Genomic DNA, 19,218 nt, shown 5'->3' with positions numbered 1-19,218 from the left:
AAAGAAGGATTCACATAAACAGTCCTGTTAAAAGGGGAGACGGTTCCTCATTGAACTGACCTCATTTCCACTCCAAAGGGCGCGTTATGAAGCCGCATTATTTTTGCATAGTGTTTATGGAAATATGGCATGAGCCTTTGTTCATTTAACAGTTCATTTAACCATATCACAGGGTCATGCTTAGCATAGTGTAACAGCATCACACTATTCACACACATCTGATCTGAGGCCATAATAACAATATATTGCTGTGGTAAATACATTATATGTGCTTATAATGTACAGAGCACATAATGTAGTATATATATTATGTTATAAACTTGGTGGTTCGAGCCCTGAATGCTGATTGGATGACAGCCATGGTACATCAGACCGTATTCCACGGTTATGACAAAACACTTCTTTGTCCTGCTCTAATTACGTTGGTAAGCAGTTGAATTAAACTAGCAATAAGGCACCTCAGGGGTTTGTGATATATGGCCAATATACCACGGCTAAGGGCCATGTCCAGGCACTCCGCGTTGCATCGTGCTTAAAGAACAGCCCTTGGCCGTGGTATATTGGCCATATACCACACCCCCTCGGGCCTTATTGCTTAAATGTACAGAGACCGTACTATCAATATATTTATAATATGTTCAGAGGCTGTAAATATATTACGGTTGTGATAAGTATATGATAGTGTTCATTCTACTTCCGGAGTCATCATAAGGGAACCACCATCTTAAGACTGTGGAGCTCACTATCTACTTGTCTCAATTTCACCATATTCGATAATTGTCACCTTGGAATTAATTGCACTCATTAGCATGAGCGCAATTAGTGCTAAATGGGAGCAGGTATTGTGGGCAATTGATCAAATCATCAAATCATCAATCATCTGGTATGTGTTTATAATCCATAATTCATATAAACTGACAGCAATTTTCATCTTTATTTGTTAGAGTGAGTATCTCTGGGTTGAAAAATGAATGGAAGTGTACCAAATGCCACCCTGTTGCCTATATAGAGCACTACATTCGGTCAGATCTTATAGGGTTCGGAAACAGGGCCATTTGGTATGCAGACTGTATATAAGGTGCCTCGCGGATCCCCTTTTACCTGTAGCTGTTGACCCGGTCAAGACAGTGGCCCTGGTTCTGGCATGGGCCTGAGATACACTCGTCGGTGTCAATTTCACAGCTCGTTCCCTGGAATCCTGAAAGATAGATGAGCTGGTCATGGATCAGTAAGCCTCACTACATCCTGAGAGGCCAGCTTGCGAGGCAGCGAACGTCAAGCTCCATGATAACAAAGGCCCTGGTGAATGGAAGGAGTGGAAGTAGAATGTCCATTTTAATGGAACTAGTAGCCCCTGTAGAATCTCTCATCTGCCAGCCCCTCAGCCCTCTCAGTTTACCCTCTCAGAGGAGTGGACACGTCTAATGATACTGCAGCGGCACAGACAGATTGGAGGTCTGGGGGTTGGTGAGGGGATAGGGAGAGGGGTGGTGGGGAGAATTACGGAGAGTCTGGGGTGGTGGGGAGAGTTACGGAGAGTCTGGGGTGGTGGGGAGAGTTACGGAGAGTCTGGGGTGGTGGGGAGAGTTACGGAGAGTCTGGGGTGGTGGGGAGAGTTACGGAGAGTCTGGGGGTGGTGAGGGGATTAGGGAGAGTCTGGGGTGGTGGGGAGAATTACGGAGAGTCTGGGGTGGTGGGGAGAGTTACGGAGAGTCTGGGGTGGTGGGGAGAGTTACGGAGAGTCTGGGGTGGTGGGGAGAATTACGGAGAGTCTGGGGTGGTGGGGAGAGTTACGGAGAGTCTGGGGTGGTGGGGAGAGTTACGGAGAGTCTGGGGTGGTGGGGAGAATTACGGAGAGTCTGGGGTGGTGGGGAGAGTTAGGGAGAGTCTGGGGTGGTGGGGAGAGTTACGGAGAGTCTGGGGGTTGGTGAGGGGATAGGGAGAGGGGTGGTGGGGAGAATTACGGAGAGTCTGGGGTGGTGGGGAGAGTTACGGATAGTCTGGGGTGGTGGGGAGAGTTACGGAGAGTCTGGGGTGGTGGGGAGAGTTACGGAGAGTCTGGGGTGGTGGGGAGAGTTACGGAGAGTCTGGGGTGGTGGGGAGAATTACGGAGAGTCTGGGGTGGTGGGGAGAATTACGGAGAGTCTGGGGTGGTGGGGAGAGTTACGGAGAGTCTGGGGTGGTGGGGAGAATTACGGAGAGTCTGGGGGTTGGTGAGGGGATAGGGAGAGGGGTGGTGGGGAGAATTACGGAGAGTCTGGGGTGGTGGGGAGAGTTACGGAGAGTCTGGGGTGGTGGGGAGAGTTACGGAGAGTCTGGGGTGGTGGGGAGAGTTACGGAGAGTCTGGGGGTTGGTGAGGGGATAGGGAGAGGGGTGGTGGGGAGAATTACGGAGAGTCTGGGGTGGTGGGGAGAGTTACGGAGAGTCTGGGGTGGTGGGGAGAATTACGGAGAGTCTGGGGTGGTGGGGAGAATTACGGAGAGTCTGGGGTGGTGGGGAGAGTTACGGAGAGTCAGGGGAGGTGGGGAGAGAGTTACGGAGAGTCTGGGGTGGTGGGGAGAGTTACGGAGAGTCTGGGGTGGTGGGGAGAATTACGGAGAGTCTGGGGGTTGGTGAGGGGATAGGGAGAGGGGTGGTGGGGAGAATTACGGAGAGTCTGGGGTGGTGGGGAGAGTTACGGAGAGTCTGGGGTGGTGGGGAGAATTACGGAGAGTCTGGGGTGGTGGGGAGAATTACGGAGAGTCTGGGGGTTGGTGAGGGGATAGGGAGAGGGGTGGTGGGGAGAGTTACGGAGAGTCTGGGGTGGTGGGGAGAATTACGGAGAGTCTGGGGTGGTGGGGAGAGTTACGGAGAGTTTGGGGTGGTGGGGAGAATTACGGAGAGTCTGGGGGTTGGTGAGGGGATAGGGAGAGGGGTGGTGGGGAGAATTACGGAGAGTCTGGGGTGGTGGGGAGAGTTACGGAGAGTCTGGGGTGGTGGGGAGAGTTACGGAGAGTCTGGGGTGGTGGGGAGAATTACGGAGAGTCTGGGGTGGTGGGGAGAGTTACGGAGAGTCTGGGGTGGTGGGGAGAGTTACGGAGAGTCTGGGGTGGTGGGGAGAATTACGGAGAGTCTGGGGTGGTGGGGAGAATTACGGAGAGTCTGGGGTGGTGGGGAGAATTACGGAGAGTCTGGGGGTTGGTGAGGGGATAGGGAGAGGGGTGGTGGGGAGAATTACGGAGAGTCTGGGGTGGTGGGGAGAGTTACGGAGAGTCTGGGGTGGTGGGGAGAATTACGGAGAGTCTGGGGTGGTGGGGAGAGTTACGGAGAGTCTGGGGTGGTGGGGAGAATTACGGAGAGTCTGGGGTGGTGGGGAGAATTACGGAGAGTCTGGGGTGGTGGGGAGAATTACGGAGAGTCTGGGGGTTGGTGAGGGGATAGGGAGAGGGGTGGTGGGGAGAATTACGGAGAGTCTGGGGTGGTGGGGAGAGTTACGGAGAGTCTGGGGTGGTGGGGAGAGTTACGGAGAGTCTGGGGTGGTGGGGAGAGTTACGGAGAGTCTGGGGTGGTGGGGAGAGTTAGGGATAGGATGGTGTTCACTGGGGGGGGTGAGTGAAGGATAGGATGGTGTTCATTAGGGGGTTCAATAGGAGGATGAGGGAGGGATAGGATGGTGTTCATTATGCGGATGAGGGAGGGATAGGATGGTGTTCATTAGGAGGATGAGGGAGGGGTAGGATGGTGTTCATTATGCGGATTAGGGAGGGATAGGATGGTGTTCATTAGGAGGATGAGGGAGGGATAGGATGGTGTTCATTAGGGGGTTAGGATGGTGTTCATTAGGAGGATGAGGGAGGGATAGGATGGTGTTCATTATGCGGATGAGGGAGGGATAGGATGGTGTTCATTAGGAGGATGAGGGAGGGATAGGATGGTGTTCATTAGGGGGTAAGGGAGGGATAGGATGGTGTTCATTAAGGGGTGAAGGAGGGGTAGGATGGTGTTCATTAGGGGGTGAGGGAGGGATAGGATGGTGTTCATTAGGGGTAAGGGAGGGATAGGATGGTGTTCATTAAGGGGGTGAGGGAGGGATAGGATGGTGTTCATTAGGGGGTGAGGGAGGGATAGGATGGTGTTCATTAGGGGGTAAGGGAGGGATAGGATGGTGTTCATTAAGGGGGTGAGGGAGGGGTAGGATGGTGTTCATTAGGAGGATGAGGGAGGGATAGGATGGTGTTCATTTGAGGGTGAGGGGTGAGGGAGGGATAGGATGGTGTTCATTTGGGGGTAAGGGAGAGATAGGATGGTGTTCATTAAGGGGGTGAGGGAGGGATAGGATGGATAAGCAGATCAGCATGGATGCTTTGTGGCACTTCTGAAGACAAGCAGGAAGGCAGCCTGGGATAGAGGCTCTTCCACTCTCTCTCCTCTTCCTGCCTGCCTGTCAGAGGTGTTCATTTGGTATTTTAACTGCTGTGTTGGTGCTGCTGCTTTGCTCCATACAGTAAACTATTTCCTCTGCTCGGCTCCTAAAGAAAAATACTAGTCCTGTAGGAAATAATCTAACCAATGGTGATCATCAATGGCCATTTTGTAAGGAAGCAAACATGTAAATTGAGTTATGCTAACAACATCCCTAGTTTGTGAATTAACTGTAAACTTCATTGAAATCAAAATGAATGAGAATTCTGATTGTCACTATATGTTGGAATTTGTACAGAGAAACAGAGATCAAACGTCATACTCTGGTTAGCACCCCACCCCTTCTGTCTCTGTATCCTAGGCCTAATCCCAACTAAAAGAAAAACAACAATACAGTCTACATTGTACCTTGAGTTCAAACAAAGCTAATGAAAGACCAAATCCTTAAGTAGTAAATCTGAGTTCCTGAATGCCTATATATTAAGTCCCTCTGAGATGAATGACCACAGCCATTGGGGCTAATTAGCTTGAGGTTATATCCTTTTATGTTGACCACATAAATCAGGATTATTTAATAAATAACAGGTAATAATAAAGTGCATATGGTGGTTCTTCTTTTCTCTAGGCATTTATCTACCCAATTAAAACCCCTGTGTTGGCGTTATGGATAAATGAGGCTCTAGGAATACAGAATCTAGTTTACCTGGCTGGTAGACTAGCAGTACAGATGGTATTGACCCAGTACGCCCAGTCATTTGCTAGATATTAAAGTATTAATGGTGGTGTTTGGATCAGGCCGAAAAATCCAGACATTCACACCTGCGATAAATTCCATTATGGAACTAAATGGGAGTCTTGTAGCCAGGTGCAAATGGCATTCTACAGTAGATCTCATTGGCTGCATGTTGTATTGTTTTTTCCCCTGGTTTATATAATGAACTCAGAGGGGAGCGGTCTACAGTGTTGTGTAGATCAAATGAATCGATTCATCTACATTCTCATTTCAAATGAGGACTATAGTATCTAATGTATACATCCTTTGTAGATCAGTAAGTGAAACCTCTGTGACGAACAGAAAAACAACTACCGGGATAAATTACAACCAGTCAAATTCAGGCCCTCAGAAACCTAGACTTCAGTCATATTTTGATTGAAACATCCATCAAATCCACTCGTGACTCTTCCGTACTATTACAATTAGTCCTGCAGGTTTATCATATCCACGACCGCTCATCTCCACCGAGACTACGCCACACGACATGAGCAGTGATCACATCGCTCCAGACGGGGATGATAGAATGAGTGTGTGTAGTGTGTATGTGTGTTCGCTCCAGACGGGGATGATGGAATGAGTGTCTGAGCACTGAGAACGAACACTTTGTGCCTTGGGAATCCCACCTCTACCATCTCCCTGGGCTCTATGATAGAGGAAAGCGCCACCAGTAACTGGTTGTGTCCCAAATGGTCAAAAGTAGTGCACAAAATAGGAAATAGGGTACCATTTGGGACAGATACAGTGCTTGGCTTGGTGGCAGTAGCAGCCAGTAGCAGCCAGGAGCAGCCAGTAGGAGCCAGTAGCAGCCAGTAGCAGCCAGGAGCAGCCAGTAGCAGCCAGGAGCAGCCAGTAGCAGCCAGTAGCAGCCAGGAGCAGCCAGGAGCAGCCGGTGCTTGGCTTGGTGGCAGTATAGCAGCCAGTAGCAGCCAGGAGCAGCTAGTGCTTGGCTTGGTGGCAGTAGCAGCCAGTAGCAGCCAGTAGCAGCTAGGAGCAGCCAGGAGCAGTCAGCAGCAGCCAGGAGCAGTAAGGAGCAGCCAGGAGCAGCCAGTAGCAGTCAGGAGCAGCCAGTGATTGGCTTGGTGGCAGTAGCAGCCAGGAGTAGCCAGTAGCAGCTAGGAGCAGTCAGGAGCAGTCAGTGATTGGCTTGGTGGCAGTAGCAGCCAGGAGCAGCCAGTAGCAGCCAGTAGCAGTCAGGAGCAGCCAGTGATTGGCTTGGTGGCAGTAGCAGCCAGGAGTAGCCAGTAGCAGCTAGGAGCAGTCAGGAGCAGTCAGTGATTGGCTTGGTGGCAGTAGCAGCCAGGAGCAGCCAGGAGCAGCCAGGAGCAGCCAGTGCTAGGCTTGGTGGCGTTGCAGCCAGTTGCAGCCAGGAGCAGCCAGTTGCAGCCAGGAGCAGCCAGGAGCATCAAGTCGCAGCCAGGAGCAGCCAGTGCTTGGCTTGGTGCCAGTAGCAGCCAGGAGCAGCCAGTGCTTGGCTTGGTAGCAGGAGCAGCCAGGAGCAGCCAGGACCAGCCAGGAGCAGCCAGGAGCAGCCAGGTGCAGCCAGTAGCAGCCAGTGATTGGCTTGGTGCCAGTAGCAGCCAGATACATACATTGTGTTGACATTCCATATTGTACGGGAGGTGCCTTAGCCATTGGTTTGAGTGACAGCTCTGCCTGAGAAAACTCTGTCGTCCCATAATTCCCTGGGAGAGATTGTGTGTTCTCTCCAGTTCCCATGGTTCTCCTTGCTACTGTCACATCCCAAGGTGCACAGAGCCTTGACAGCGATGACACAAAGGGTACAGTACCACACCGCTCATAACTAGCGTAACCTCCTATTTTACCCTACCGGAAACGTACATGTTAAAAAGGTGTTATGAGATGCAATACTACACAATAACACATTTTATTGTAACACAATTTGCTTTCAAAAACACCTGGAATGTCATATGTATTGGAAACAGGTTATAAAGTAATTGACATGCCATGTAACATGTTAGATTCTCAAACATAATGTGTTCATTTCTGGTAGGGTAGGCTTAAACATGATGAGAAAAACAATAGGGTATATTTATATGGTCTAATATGAAATGGTATGTGTGGAATGTTGTACATATTGTATTCTTAGCCAGTGTGTCACATAAACTCTTAAATGTACTATGTCATCGATGTATAACCTATTTACTATAAAAATAAGATATATCTGTTAACAGTATACGTGTAAAACACTACCCGAAGGCCAAGTCCCCTCAAATTCAAACATGGACGGTTGACTGCTTTTCCCCTCTAATCAGGGACTGATTTAGACCTGGGACACCATGTGGGTGATTCCCCTCTAATCAGGGACTGATTTAGACCTGGGACACCAGGTGGGTGATTCCCCTCTAATCAGGGACTGATTTAGACCTGGGACACCAGGTGGGTGATTCCCCTCTAATCAGGGACTGATTTAGACCTGGGACACCAGGTGGGTGATTCCCCTCTAATCAGGGACTGATTTAGACCTGGGACACCAGGTGGGTGATTCCCCTCTAATCAGGGACTGATTTAGACCTGGGACACCAGGTGGGTGATTCCCCTCTAATCAGGGACTGATTTAGACCTGGGACACCAGGTGGGTGATTCCCCTCTAATCAGGGACTGATTTAGACCTGGGACACCAGGTGGGTGATTCCCCTCTAATCAGGGACTGATTTAGACCTGGGACACCATGTGGGTGATTCCCCTCTAATCAGGGACTGATTTAGACCTGGGACACCAGGTGGGTGATTCCCCTCTAATCAGGGACTGATTTAGACCTGGGACACCAGGTGGGTGATCCCCTCTAATCAGGGACTGATTTAGACCTGGGACACCAGGTGGGTGATTCCCCTCTAATCAGGGACTGATTTAGACCTGGGACACCAGGTGGATGATTCCCCTCTAATCAGGGACTGATTTAGACCTGGGACACCATGTGGGTGATTCCCCTCTAATCAGGGACTGATTTAGACCTGGGACACCAGGTGGGTGATTCCCCTCTAATCAGGGGCTGATTTAGACCTGGGACACCAGGTGGGTGATCCCCTCTAATCAGGGACTGATTTAGACCTGGGACACCATGTGGGTGATTCCCCTCTAATCAGGGACTGATTTAGACCTGGGACACCAGGTGGGTGATTCCCCTCTAATCAGGGACTGATTTAGACCTGGGACACCAGGCCGGTGCATTTCATTATCAGGTAGAACAGAAAAGCAGCAGGCTCGACCCCTGGCCGACACAATGGTTACACAAAACATCCAGAGTATTCCGTCAGGAGCAATCTAACCAGGTAGACTAATCATTATGTACGGAGGATCATCATCAATCTAACCAGGTAGACTAATCATTATGTACGGAGGATCATCAATCTAACCAGGTAGACTAATCATTATGTATGGAGGGACATCATCAATCTAACCAGGTAGACTAATCATTATGTACGGAGGGACATCATCAATCTAACCAGGTAGACTAATCATTATGTATGGAGGATCATCATCAATCTAACAAGGTAGACTAATCATTATGTACAGAGGATCATCATCAATCTAACCAGGTAGACTAATCATTATGTACAGAGGATCATCATCAATCTAACCAGGTAGACTAATCATTATGTACAGAGGATCATCATCAATCTAACCAGGTAGACTAATCATTATGTATGGAGGGACATCTTCAATCTAACCAGGTAGACTAATCACCCTGGATGGAGGAACATCATCAATCTAACCAGGTAGACTAATCATTATGTATGGAGGGACATCATCAATCTAACCAGGTAGACTAATCATTATGTACAGAGGATCATCACCAATCTAACCAGGTAGACTAATCATTATGTATGGAGGGACATCTTCAATCTAACCAGGTAGACTAATCATTATGTACAGAGGATCATCATCAATCTAACCAGGTAGACTAATCATTATGTACTGGATCATCATCAATCTTACCAGGTAGACTAATCATTATGTACGGAGGATCATCATCAATCTAACCAGGTAGACTAATCATTATGTACAGAGGATCATCACCAATCTAACCAGGTAGACTAATCATTATGTATGGAGGGACATCTTCAATCTAACCAGGTAGACAAATCATTATGTACAGAGGATCATCATCAATCTAACCAGGTAGACTAATCATTATGTACGGAGGATCATCATCAATCTAACCAGGTAGACTAATCATTATGTACGGAGGATCATCATCAATCTAACCAGGTAGACTAATCATTATGTATGGAGGGACATCATCAATCTAACCAGGTAGACTAATCATTATGTACGGAGGATCATCATCAATCTAACCAGGTAGACTAATCATTATGTACGGAGGATCATCATCAATCTAACCAGGTAGACTAATCATTATGTATGGAGGGACATCATCAATCTAACCAGGTAGACTAATCATTATGTATGGAGGATCATCATCAATCTAACCAGGTAGACTAATCATTATGTATGGAGGGACATCATCAATCTAACCAGGTAGACTAATCATTATGTATGGAGGGACATCATCAATCTAACCAGGTAGACTAATCATTATGTACGGAGGATCATCATCAATCTAACCAGGTAGACTAATCATTATGTATGGAGGATCATCATCAATCTAACCAGGTAGACTAATCATTATGTATGGAGGATCATCATCAATCTAACCAGGTAGACTAATCATTATGTATGGAGGGACATCATCAATCTAACCAGGTAGATTAATCACCCTGGATGGAGGGACATCAATCTAACCAGGTAGACTAATCATTATGTACAGAGGATCATCAATCTAACCAGGTAGACTAATCACCCTGGATGGAGGGACATCAATCTAACCAGGTAGACTAATCATTATGTACAGAGGATCATCAATCTAACCAGGTAGACTAATCACCCTGGATGGAGGGACATCAATCTAACCAGGTAGACTAATCATTATGTATGGAGGGACATCATCAATCTAACCAGGTAGACTAATCATTATGTATGGAGGGACATCATCAATCTAACCAGGTAGACTAATCATTATGTATGGAGGATCATCATCAATCTAACCAGGTAGACTAATCATTATGTACGGAGGATCATCATCAATCTAACCAGGTAGACTAATCATTATGTATGGAGGGACATCATCAATCTAACCAGGTAGACTAATCATTATGTATGGAGGATCATCATCAATCTAACCAGGTAGACTAATCATTATGTACTGGATCATCATCAATCTAACCAGGTAGACTAATCATTATGTACTGGATCATCATCAATCTAACCAGGTAGACTAATCATTATGTACGGAGGATCATCATCAATCTAACCAGGTAGACTAATCATTATGTATGGAGGATCATCATCAATCTAACCAGGTAGACTAATCATTATGGATGGAGGATCATCATCAATCTAACCAGGTAGACTAATCATTATGTACTGGATCATCATCAATCTAACCAGGTAGACTAATCATTATGTATGGAGGGACATCATCAATCTAACCAGGTAGACTAATCATTATGTATGGAGGGACATCATCAATCTAACCAGGTAGACTAATCATTATGTATGGAGGATCATCATCAATCTAATCAGGTAGACTAATCATTATGTACTGGATCATCATCAATCTAACCAGGTAGACTAATCATTATGTATGGAGGGACATCATCAATCTAACCAGGTAGACTAATCATTATGGATGGAGGATCATCATCAATCTAACCAGGTAGACTAATCATTATGTATGGAGGGACATCATCAATCTAACCAGGTAGACTAATCATTATGGATGGAGGATCATCATCAATCTAACCAGGTAGACTAATCATTATGTATGGAGGGACATCATCAATCTAACCAGGTAGACTAATCATTATGTATGGAGGGACATCATCAATCTAACCAGGTAGACTAATCATTATGTATGGAGGGACATCATCAATCTAACCAGGTAGACTAATCATTATGGATGGAGGATCATCATCAATCTAACCAGGTAGACTAATCATTATGTATGGAGGATCATCATCAATCTAACCAGGTAGACTAATCATTATGTACGGAGGATCATCATCAATCTAACCAGGTAGACTAATCATTATGTACAGAGGATCATCAATCTAACCAGGTAGACTAATCATTATGTATGGAGGATCATCATCAATCTAACCAGGTAGACTAATCATTATGTATGGAGGGACATCTTCAATCTAACCAGGTAGACTAATCATTATGTACAGAGGATCATCAATCTAACCAGGTAGACTAATCATTATGTATGGAGGGACATCATCAATCTAACCAGGTAGACTAATCATTATGTATGGAGGGACATCTTCAATCTAACCAGGTAGACTAATCATTATGTACGGAGGATCATCATCAATCTAACCAGGTAGACTAATCATTATGTATGGAGGGACACCATCAATTCAGCTCAGCTGCTCGTAATGCTCCAACACTGCCCATCACACACACACCTACAGACACACACCTACAAACACACACACACACACACACACACACACACACACACACACACACACACACACACACACACACACACACACACACACACACAATCAGTATGGATATAGTATGGAATAACAGTTACTGGAAGAGACATCCGGGATGAAACACAGGAAAAGAGACATAATACTACTGTATTATGGCTGCAGTATGAACACGACCTAAATGATAACACTACTGCATTGTGGCTGCAGTATGAACAAGACCTAAATGATAACACTACTGTATTATGGCTGCAGTACGTACAAGACCTAAATGATAACACTACTGCATTATGGCTGTAGTATGAACAAGACCTACATGATAACACTACTGTATTATGGCTGCAGTACGTACAAGACCTAAATGATAACACTACTGTATTATGGCTGCAGTATGAACAAGACCTAAATGATAACACTACTGTATTATGGCTGCAGTATGAACAAGACCTAAATGATAACACTACTGCATTATGGCTGCAGTATGAACAAGACCTAAATGATAACACTACTGTATTATGGCTGCAGTATGAACAAGACCTAAATGATAACACTACTGCATTATGGCTGCAGTATGAACAAGACCTAAATGATAACACTACTGCATTATGGCTGCAGTATGAACAAGACCTAAATGATAACACTACTGCATTATGGCTGCAGTACGTACAAGACCTAAATGATAACACTACTGCATTATGGCTGTAGTATGAACAAGACCTAAATGATAACACTACTGTATTATGGCTGCAGTACGTACAAGACCTACATGATAACACTACTGCATTATGGCTGTAGTATGAACAAGACCTACATGATAACACTACTGTATTATGGCTGCAGTACGTACAAGACCTAAATGATAACACTACTGCATTATGGCTGTAGTATGAACAAGACCTACATGATAACACTACTGTATTATGGCTGCAGTACGTACAAGACCTACATGATAACACTACTGTATTATGGCTGCAGTATGAACAAGACCTAAATGATAACACTACTGCATTGTGGCTGCAGTATGAACAAGACCTACATGATAACACTACTGTATTATGGCTGCAGTACGTACAAGACCTACATGATAACACTACTGCATTATGGCTGTAGTATGAACAAGACCTACATGATAACACTACTGTATTATGGCTGCAGTACATACAAGACCTAAATGATAACACTACTGCATTATGGCTGTAGTATGAACAAGACCTACATGATAACACTACTGCATTATGGCTGTAGTATGAACAAGACCTACACTGCCTTCAGAAAGTATTCACAACCCTTGCCTTTTTCCACATTTGGTTGTGTAACAAAGTGTAATTCAAATGTCATTTTTGGTCATTTTTTTATGAACAATTTACACAAAATGTGAAAATATAAGAACATGTTTCTGTTTTTAATTTCATGGAAAATAAAACACACGCACAAATATCACACCACCAAGACATGATAACATCTCACCCTTACAATAACAGGGGAGGTTAGCATACCCCCAAGATATGCTAACATCTCAGCCTTACAATATCAGGTGAGGTTAGCATACCCCCAAGACATGCTAACATCTCACGCTTACGATAACAGGGGAGGTTAGCATACCCCCAAAACCAGTAGCGTGCCGTGGTTCTGGGGCCTGGGCCTTCAGTGAAGTCCTACACAGTCCCACCCGAATTAATCCACCTCTTATTACCATCATTATGATGCCATGGCTCTAGACACTATACATTTAGACAGAAATGCAGTATAACCAGGTGTTGCGTCACCTTGAAATTGACATTTTTATTCAGAGAATTGCAGGGGAAGAGTACAATATCTTTTCATTGTGCAGCTTCGTTGCCCTGCGCGCTTGTTCGTTGAGCTGTAGATCCACTCGGGTGTCCCCAAAAGTTTTCAAAAGCACCATTGTTTGTAAGTGCCCAGCCGTACTTTGGTGTCTCGTTGCTGCCTTGCTTAGACAACTCAGGTTTGCAAAGCCAGTGTGGCTCCAAACACCAAATCGATCACTTGCAAATAATAGGCATTCCCAGCAGTACAGTTTGCAGTGCTTCTCGGAGCCTGTCTTTGTAGCGTCGGCTTTGTAGCGTCGGCATCTACCTCTCCTGACAATGTCTAACTTTTCTTGAAAAGTTTGTCTTGAGAATGGCGTTATAATTATATCCTCTACCAAATCGATATCTTCTCCTTCCGCCATTGTGGGTTGAAAAAACAGTTTAGTAGTACGCAAATTAATTTGTTGATCAATTTCAGTTTCCTAGTTCTGAGACCTGCCCATATAAGGACCTGCCTCTCAATATTGGTAATCCAATCAAAAGATGTGCAGGCACTACGCCTGCTAGCTGGCTCCTGTGTAACACTGGAGCCAGCCAGCAGGCGTACAATAGCCAACTCTAAAGCTGATTGGTTGACACTAAATTTTAATTTCCATTCACTTTAAGCTACAAGCGCCCGCACTGTTGATTCTGAAGGCCTGAGGGCAGATTTTAGATCCCTGGCAACACATGATGGCTGAATATGATTGGATAAAATATCTAACATAAAGACCAGCCCTCCAAATCTCAACCTGGGGCTGGAAGCAGTGCAACCAAGAGGAACGCTATGAAATGAAGAGTGTAACTCTTACTCTGGGGAATAATTTAATACATATTTGTGGGAAAGTATATGTAAAAAAAATATATATATTCTGATGATGTTTAGGTCAGCAGAGAAGGACTTGCTGGCCCTGACGGCCCACCACTGCCCAAAACATGTGAACATCTTACCCTGACAATAACAGGGGAGGTTAGCATACCCCAAGACATGTTAACATCTCACCCTTACAATAACAGGGGAGGTTAGACATGCTAACATCCCACCCTTAAATACATGCTAACATGCTCACCTCATCCTACAATAACAGGGAGGTTAGCATACCCCCAAGACATGCTAACATCTCGCCCTTAAATAACATCTCAAGACATGCTAACATCTCACCCTTACAATAACAGGGGAGGTTAGCATACCCCCAAGACATTCTAACATCTCACCCTTACAATAACAGGGAGTTTAGCATAACCCCAAGACATTCTAACATCTCACCCTTACAATAACACGGGAGGTTAGCATAACCCCAAGACATGCTAACATCTCAACATTACAATAACAGGGGAGGTTAGCATATCCCCAAGACATGCTAACATCTCACCATTACAATAACAGGGGAGGTAGCATTTTTGTGAGGGTATGATATTTGTGCATCTGTAACTTTCTCACTCATCATTATTCATGATTCATTCAGGACTATCTGTAATCATGGTAGCATCCACATTAATGTAGAATTGTTTAGAATCATACTCTTAAAAGTGACTCCAAAAAGGAACAATACATTATTTACCATTAATTTCTATTCGGCACAAAATAATCTGAAATACAACCAAAAGAAACAGCAAACGCATCCAGACATATTTTTCTATCTCACGATTCTCGAGCATGAAACAGCACAGGGGATGTTCAGTGTGCTGCGTGGCTATATTGACGAAAAACAGATTCCATGGGATCGAATGGTGGGCCTTTGCACAAATGGTGCTCCATCGATGGCGGGACGGCAGGCAGGCCTCTGCACTCTAGCTATGAACGTGTCTCCCTCTGCCATTTGGAGGCATTGTATAATATACTCACTGAGCTAGAATGGATACACCGAGAGCAACAAAAGAGCTGAGCACAGAACTCTGAGATATACTGCAGCAGGTAACTTCCAATGTAAACTACATCAAACCACAACTGAGCGCACGTCTGTTTGCAAAACTATGTGGAGAGCATGACAGTGTTCTATTTCACACCGAGGCTCGGTGGTTATCGAGGGGGATTGTTGGAAAGATTTTCACATTGAGAGAGGAACTTTTGATATTCACAATGGATGTAAAAAAAAACAGACTTGGTTGGACTTGGTTGAAAGAAAATGTGTCTCCTTGCCTATGTAACATTGGGAAACTGAACGAACTGAACGCAAGCATGCAGGGGAAATACAAAAACATTCTACAGATGAGTGAACGAGTCAGTGGAGAGAGAATCTTTCAAAAGAGAACTGTGCCCCCTTCCCTTGGCTGTGCATGTTTCTAACTGTAAACAGCATCAATAAGTGTCCCACACGAGTGATGATTGCTCACCTCCAATGAAGATCACTTTGGGACCTACTTCCCAATCCGTTTGACTATGATCCTGGCTCAGTTGACAAGTCAGTAAGTGAAATCGAACAGCTTTCGCGATGTCATGTAACCGAATGCACGTAACTACAGAGGAGTTTTGGTTCCTCCCTCTGAACATTAATGCCGTGTTCAAAAGCACTGGGAACTCGGAAATCTCTGACTTCCGAATTCAGTGCGTTCAAGACAACTGGGAACTCCAAAAAAAACGAGCTCCGACTGGGAAAAATCATTTTGAACGGTCATCCAACTGGGAATCTCGAATTTCCGACCTGAAGATCACTGGCATCATAATTTGACTTGGTAATTTTCAGAGTTCCCAGTTATGTTGAAAGCCCTGTTGTAGTACATTCAGTAAAAGACAGTGTGAGTCACTCAGGACTGGTGTATACAATAAATAGTACAGAGACTTCCATTAGTCTCTGGTTCTATGGATACAGACGTTCAAACAAAACCCTTTCAATACAAGAGGTAGAGAAGGATGCATTGAAGAAACTGACGGCTTTGGCTGATGCTTCATAAGGCTCTCAGACTCATCTCAGCCGAGTGCAGCCAGCTCTACACACTACGCCTGTGTCCCAAATGGCACCCTATTCTCTATATAGTTCACTATTCTTGACTAGGGCCCATAGGGTTCTGGTCAAAAGTAGCACACTACGTAGGGGATCATGTGCCCTTTGGGACGCATCCTATCTCTCAACTCAGGAGAGTGCAGCCAGGTCTACACTACATTTGCCTGAACAATTTAGCAGTCTGAAAAGCCAGATGATATTGTCAAGGCGAAGCCTTTCAACAGAGCTTTGATTTCAGCTGAACCAGGTGCATTGTGAAGACACACGTATGATGGAATGGACAGCATGGGAAGATAAGTAAATGGAGAGATACATGGTCAGTTGGCAAAACGGATCAAAGACAGAAAGCTTCAGACTTCTACTTCTGAGGTCACATGTACTTTAGTATACTACTCAATCAGTTCCGGAGTGTGAAAAAGAGGGCTGAAAAAATAGAGAAAGTTCTTTTAGGGGTAAAGATTAGGGAGTCTGAGTTGAGAGAAGGACAGAAACAGAATAGCTCTCAGGGAAGATGGACGTTTTTAAACTGATATAAAGCCAATTTGTTGGACCCAAAACATTTATTACAGCATGAGTTGGGATACTGACTGAAACTTGGATTCTCCCCTTAAGACATTTTGATCTGAGTCACATATTGATATCAGTTACATCCCAAATCACACATTATTCCCTATGTAGTGCACTACTATGGGCCCTGGTCCATAGGCCACTATGTAGGGAATTGGGTGTCATTTGGGATGCACATTCCCATATCTGAAATCTAGCCTTAAGATGCTACACAGCTATTCTATGGTCCAGTTATTTTCCCAGGCACTCCATTCATCACACAAGATGGAGACAATTAGCTCTCTGACAGTGTAGAGCGAGGTAGTGACAAGATGCGGGGGCTTGATGCACAGAGACAGAGACGGGTGGTCGATTGTTACGATCATGTCAGTGCATGAACTCAGGAGAATCAAGAATATTTTGTCTCTAATTCCTTTCTTGATAATAATAAGATTGTGGTACTGTTGGATTTCAGCGCAGCCTTTGATAGAAACAAACTAGTCACACCACAGTGTTTGTCATTAGAACCTGATGAAGACAGCTTGTCTGTCGAAGCGTTGGACATTAGGTTCTACATTTTTTTGCATCTAGAGCTCCTAGTGTACGGCTCTCCTTTAATTTAAAGTGTTCTACTCCACTAGCCAGCACCTCGCCTAAATAGGTGTGCGTTTCTTTCGCCTCTAGATGGCAATTAAGTCTGGCAGCCCAACTGATTGGCAAACGTACTGCAAATTAAGAAAACTAAATAAAAACAAACTACACTATGAAACAAAGATAAATTATATAAAGAATGATAGTAAAAAAGCTTTGGGGCACCTTAAATTAAATTTTTGGGAATAAAAGCCAACTCGGCTCCTTCATTCTTTGAATCAGATGGCTCATTCATCACAAGGCCCAATGAATATTGCAAACTACTCTTAATACCTTTTTCATTGGCAAGATAAACAAACTTAGGGATGACTTGCCAGCAACAAACGCTGACACTACACATCCAAGTATATCGGACCAAATGATGAAAGACAAAAATTGTACTTTTGAATTCCGTAAAGTCAGCCCCTGGTTGTACACAGAGAGCTAATATGAATAATATGCATGTCAATCTCTCCTGGATGAAAGTGGAGGAGAGATTGACTTCATCGCTACTTTTATTTATGAGAGGTATTGACATGTTGAATGCACCGAGCTGTCTGTCTAAACTACTGGCACACAGGTCGGACACCCATGCATACCCCACAAGACATGCCACAAGAGGTCTCTTCACAGTTACCCAAGTCCAGAACAGGCTATGGGAGGCACACAGTACTACATAGAGCCATGACTACATGGAACTCTATTCCACATCAAGTAACTCATGCCAGCAGTAAAATTACAATTAAAGTAACAGATTTAAAAAGCACCTTATGGAACAGCGGGGACTGTGAAGCAACACAAACATTGGCACAGACACATGCATACACACACACACGATAACACACTACACATACACATGGATTTAGTCCTGTAGATATGTGGTAGGGGTGGAGTAGGGGCCTGAGGGCATACAGTGTGTTGTGAAATCTGTGAATGTATTGTAATGTTTTTAAAATTATATAAACTGCCTTAATTTTACTGGACCCAGGAAGCTAATGGGGATCCATAATAAATACAAATACAATACAACCCGATACACATCAGCAACCACAGCTATTGAAATCACTGCAACCCTAAACAAAGAGTTGCAGTCAGTTATAGAATGGGTGGCCAGTAATAAACTAGTCCTGAACAGCTCTAAAACTAAGAGCATTGTATTTGGTACAAATCATTCTCTAAGTTCTAGATCTCAGCTGAATCTGGTAATGAATAGTGTGGCTGTTGAACAAGCTGAGGAGACTAAATTACTCTGTGTTACCTTATATTATAAACTGTCATGGTCAAAACATATTGATTCAATGGTTGTAAAGATGGGGAGAGGTATGTGCGGAATAGAGATGCTCTGCTTTTTTGACACCACACTCCACAAAGCAAGTCCTGCAGGCTCTAGTTTGATCTTATCTGGATTATTATCCAGTGATGTGGTCAAGTGCTGCAAAGAAAGACCTAGTTAAGCTGCAGCTGGTCGAGAACAGAGATACACGTCTTGCTCTTCATTGTAATCAAAGGGCTAATATTAATACAATGCATGTCTCTCTTGGCTCAGAGTTGAGGAGAGACTGACTGCATCAATTCTTGTTTTTATAAG

The 19,218-nt window shown here is 44.7% G+C and overlaps 1 protein-coding gene across 1 annotated transcript in view; it reads right to left on the bottom strand.

Annotated features, from left to right (window-relative positions):
• Nucleotides 1-19,218, bottom strand: part of eys (eyes shut homolog) — a 275,926-nt gene that overhangs the window by 73,463 nt on the left and 183,245 nt on the right. Inside the window, exon 24 of the mRNA XM_064936327.1 lies at nt 1,102-1,198. Within this exon, the coding sequence (XP_064792399.1) occupies nt 1,102-1,198 (97 nt within the window). The remainder of the gene's footprint in view (nt 1-1,101; nt 1,199-19,218) is intronic.

The sequence above is a fragment of the Oncorhynchus masou genome, chromosome 24, assembly GCF_036934945.1.
Source record: "Oncorhynchus masou masou isolate Uvic2021 chromosome 24, UVic_Omas_1.1, whole genome shotgun sequence".
Taxonomy (NCBI): Eukaryota; Metazoa; Chordata; class Actinopteri; order Salmoniformes; family Salmonidae; genus Oncorhynchus; species Oncorhynchus masou.
Note: the sequence above shows the minus strand (reverse complement) of the source record. Positions and strands in the feature narration are given on the sequence as shown.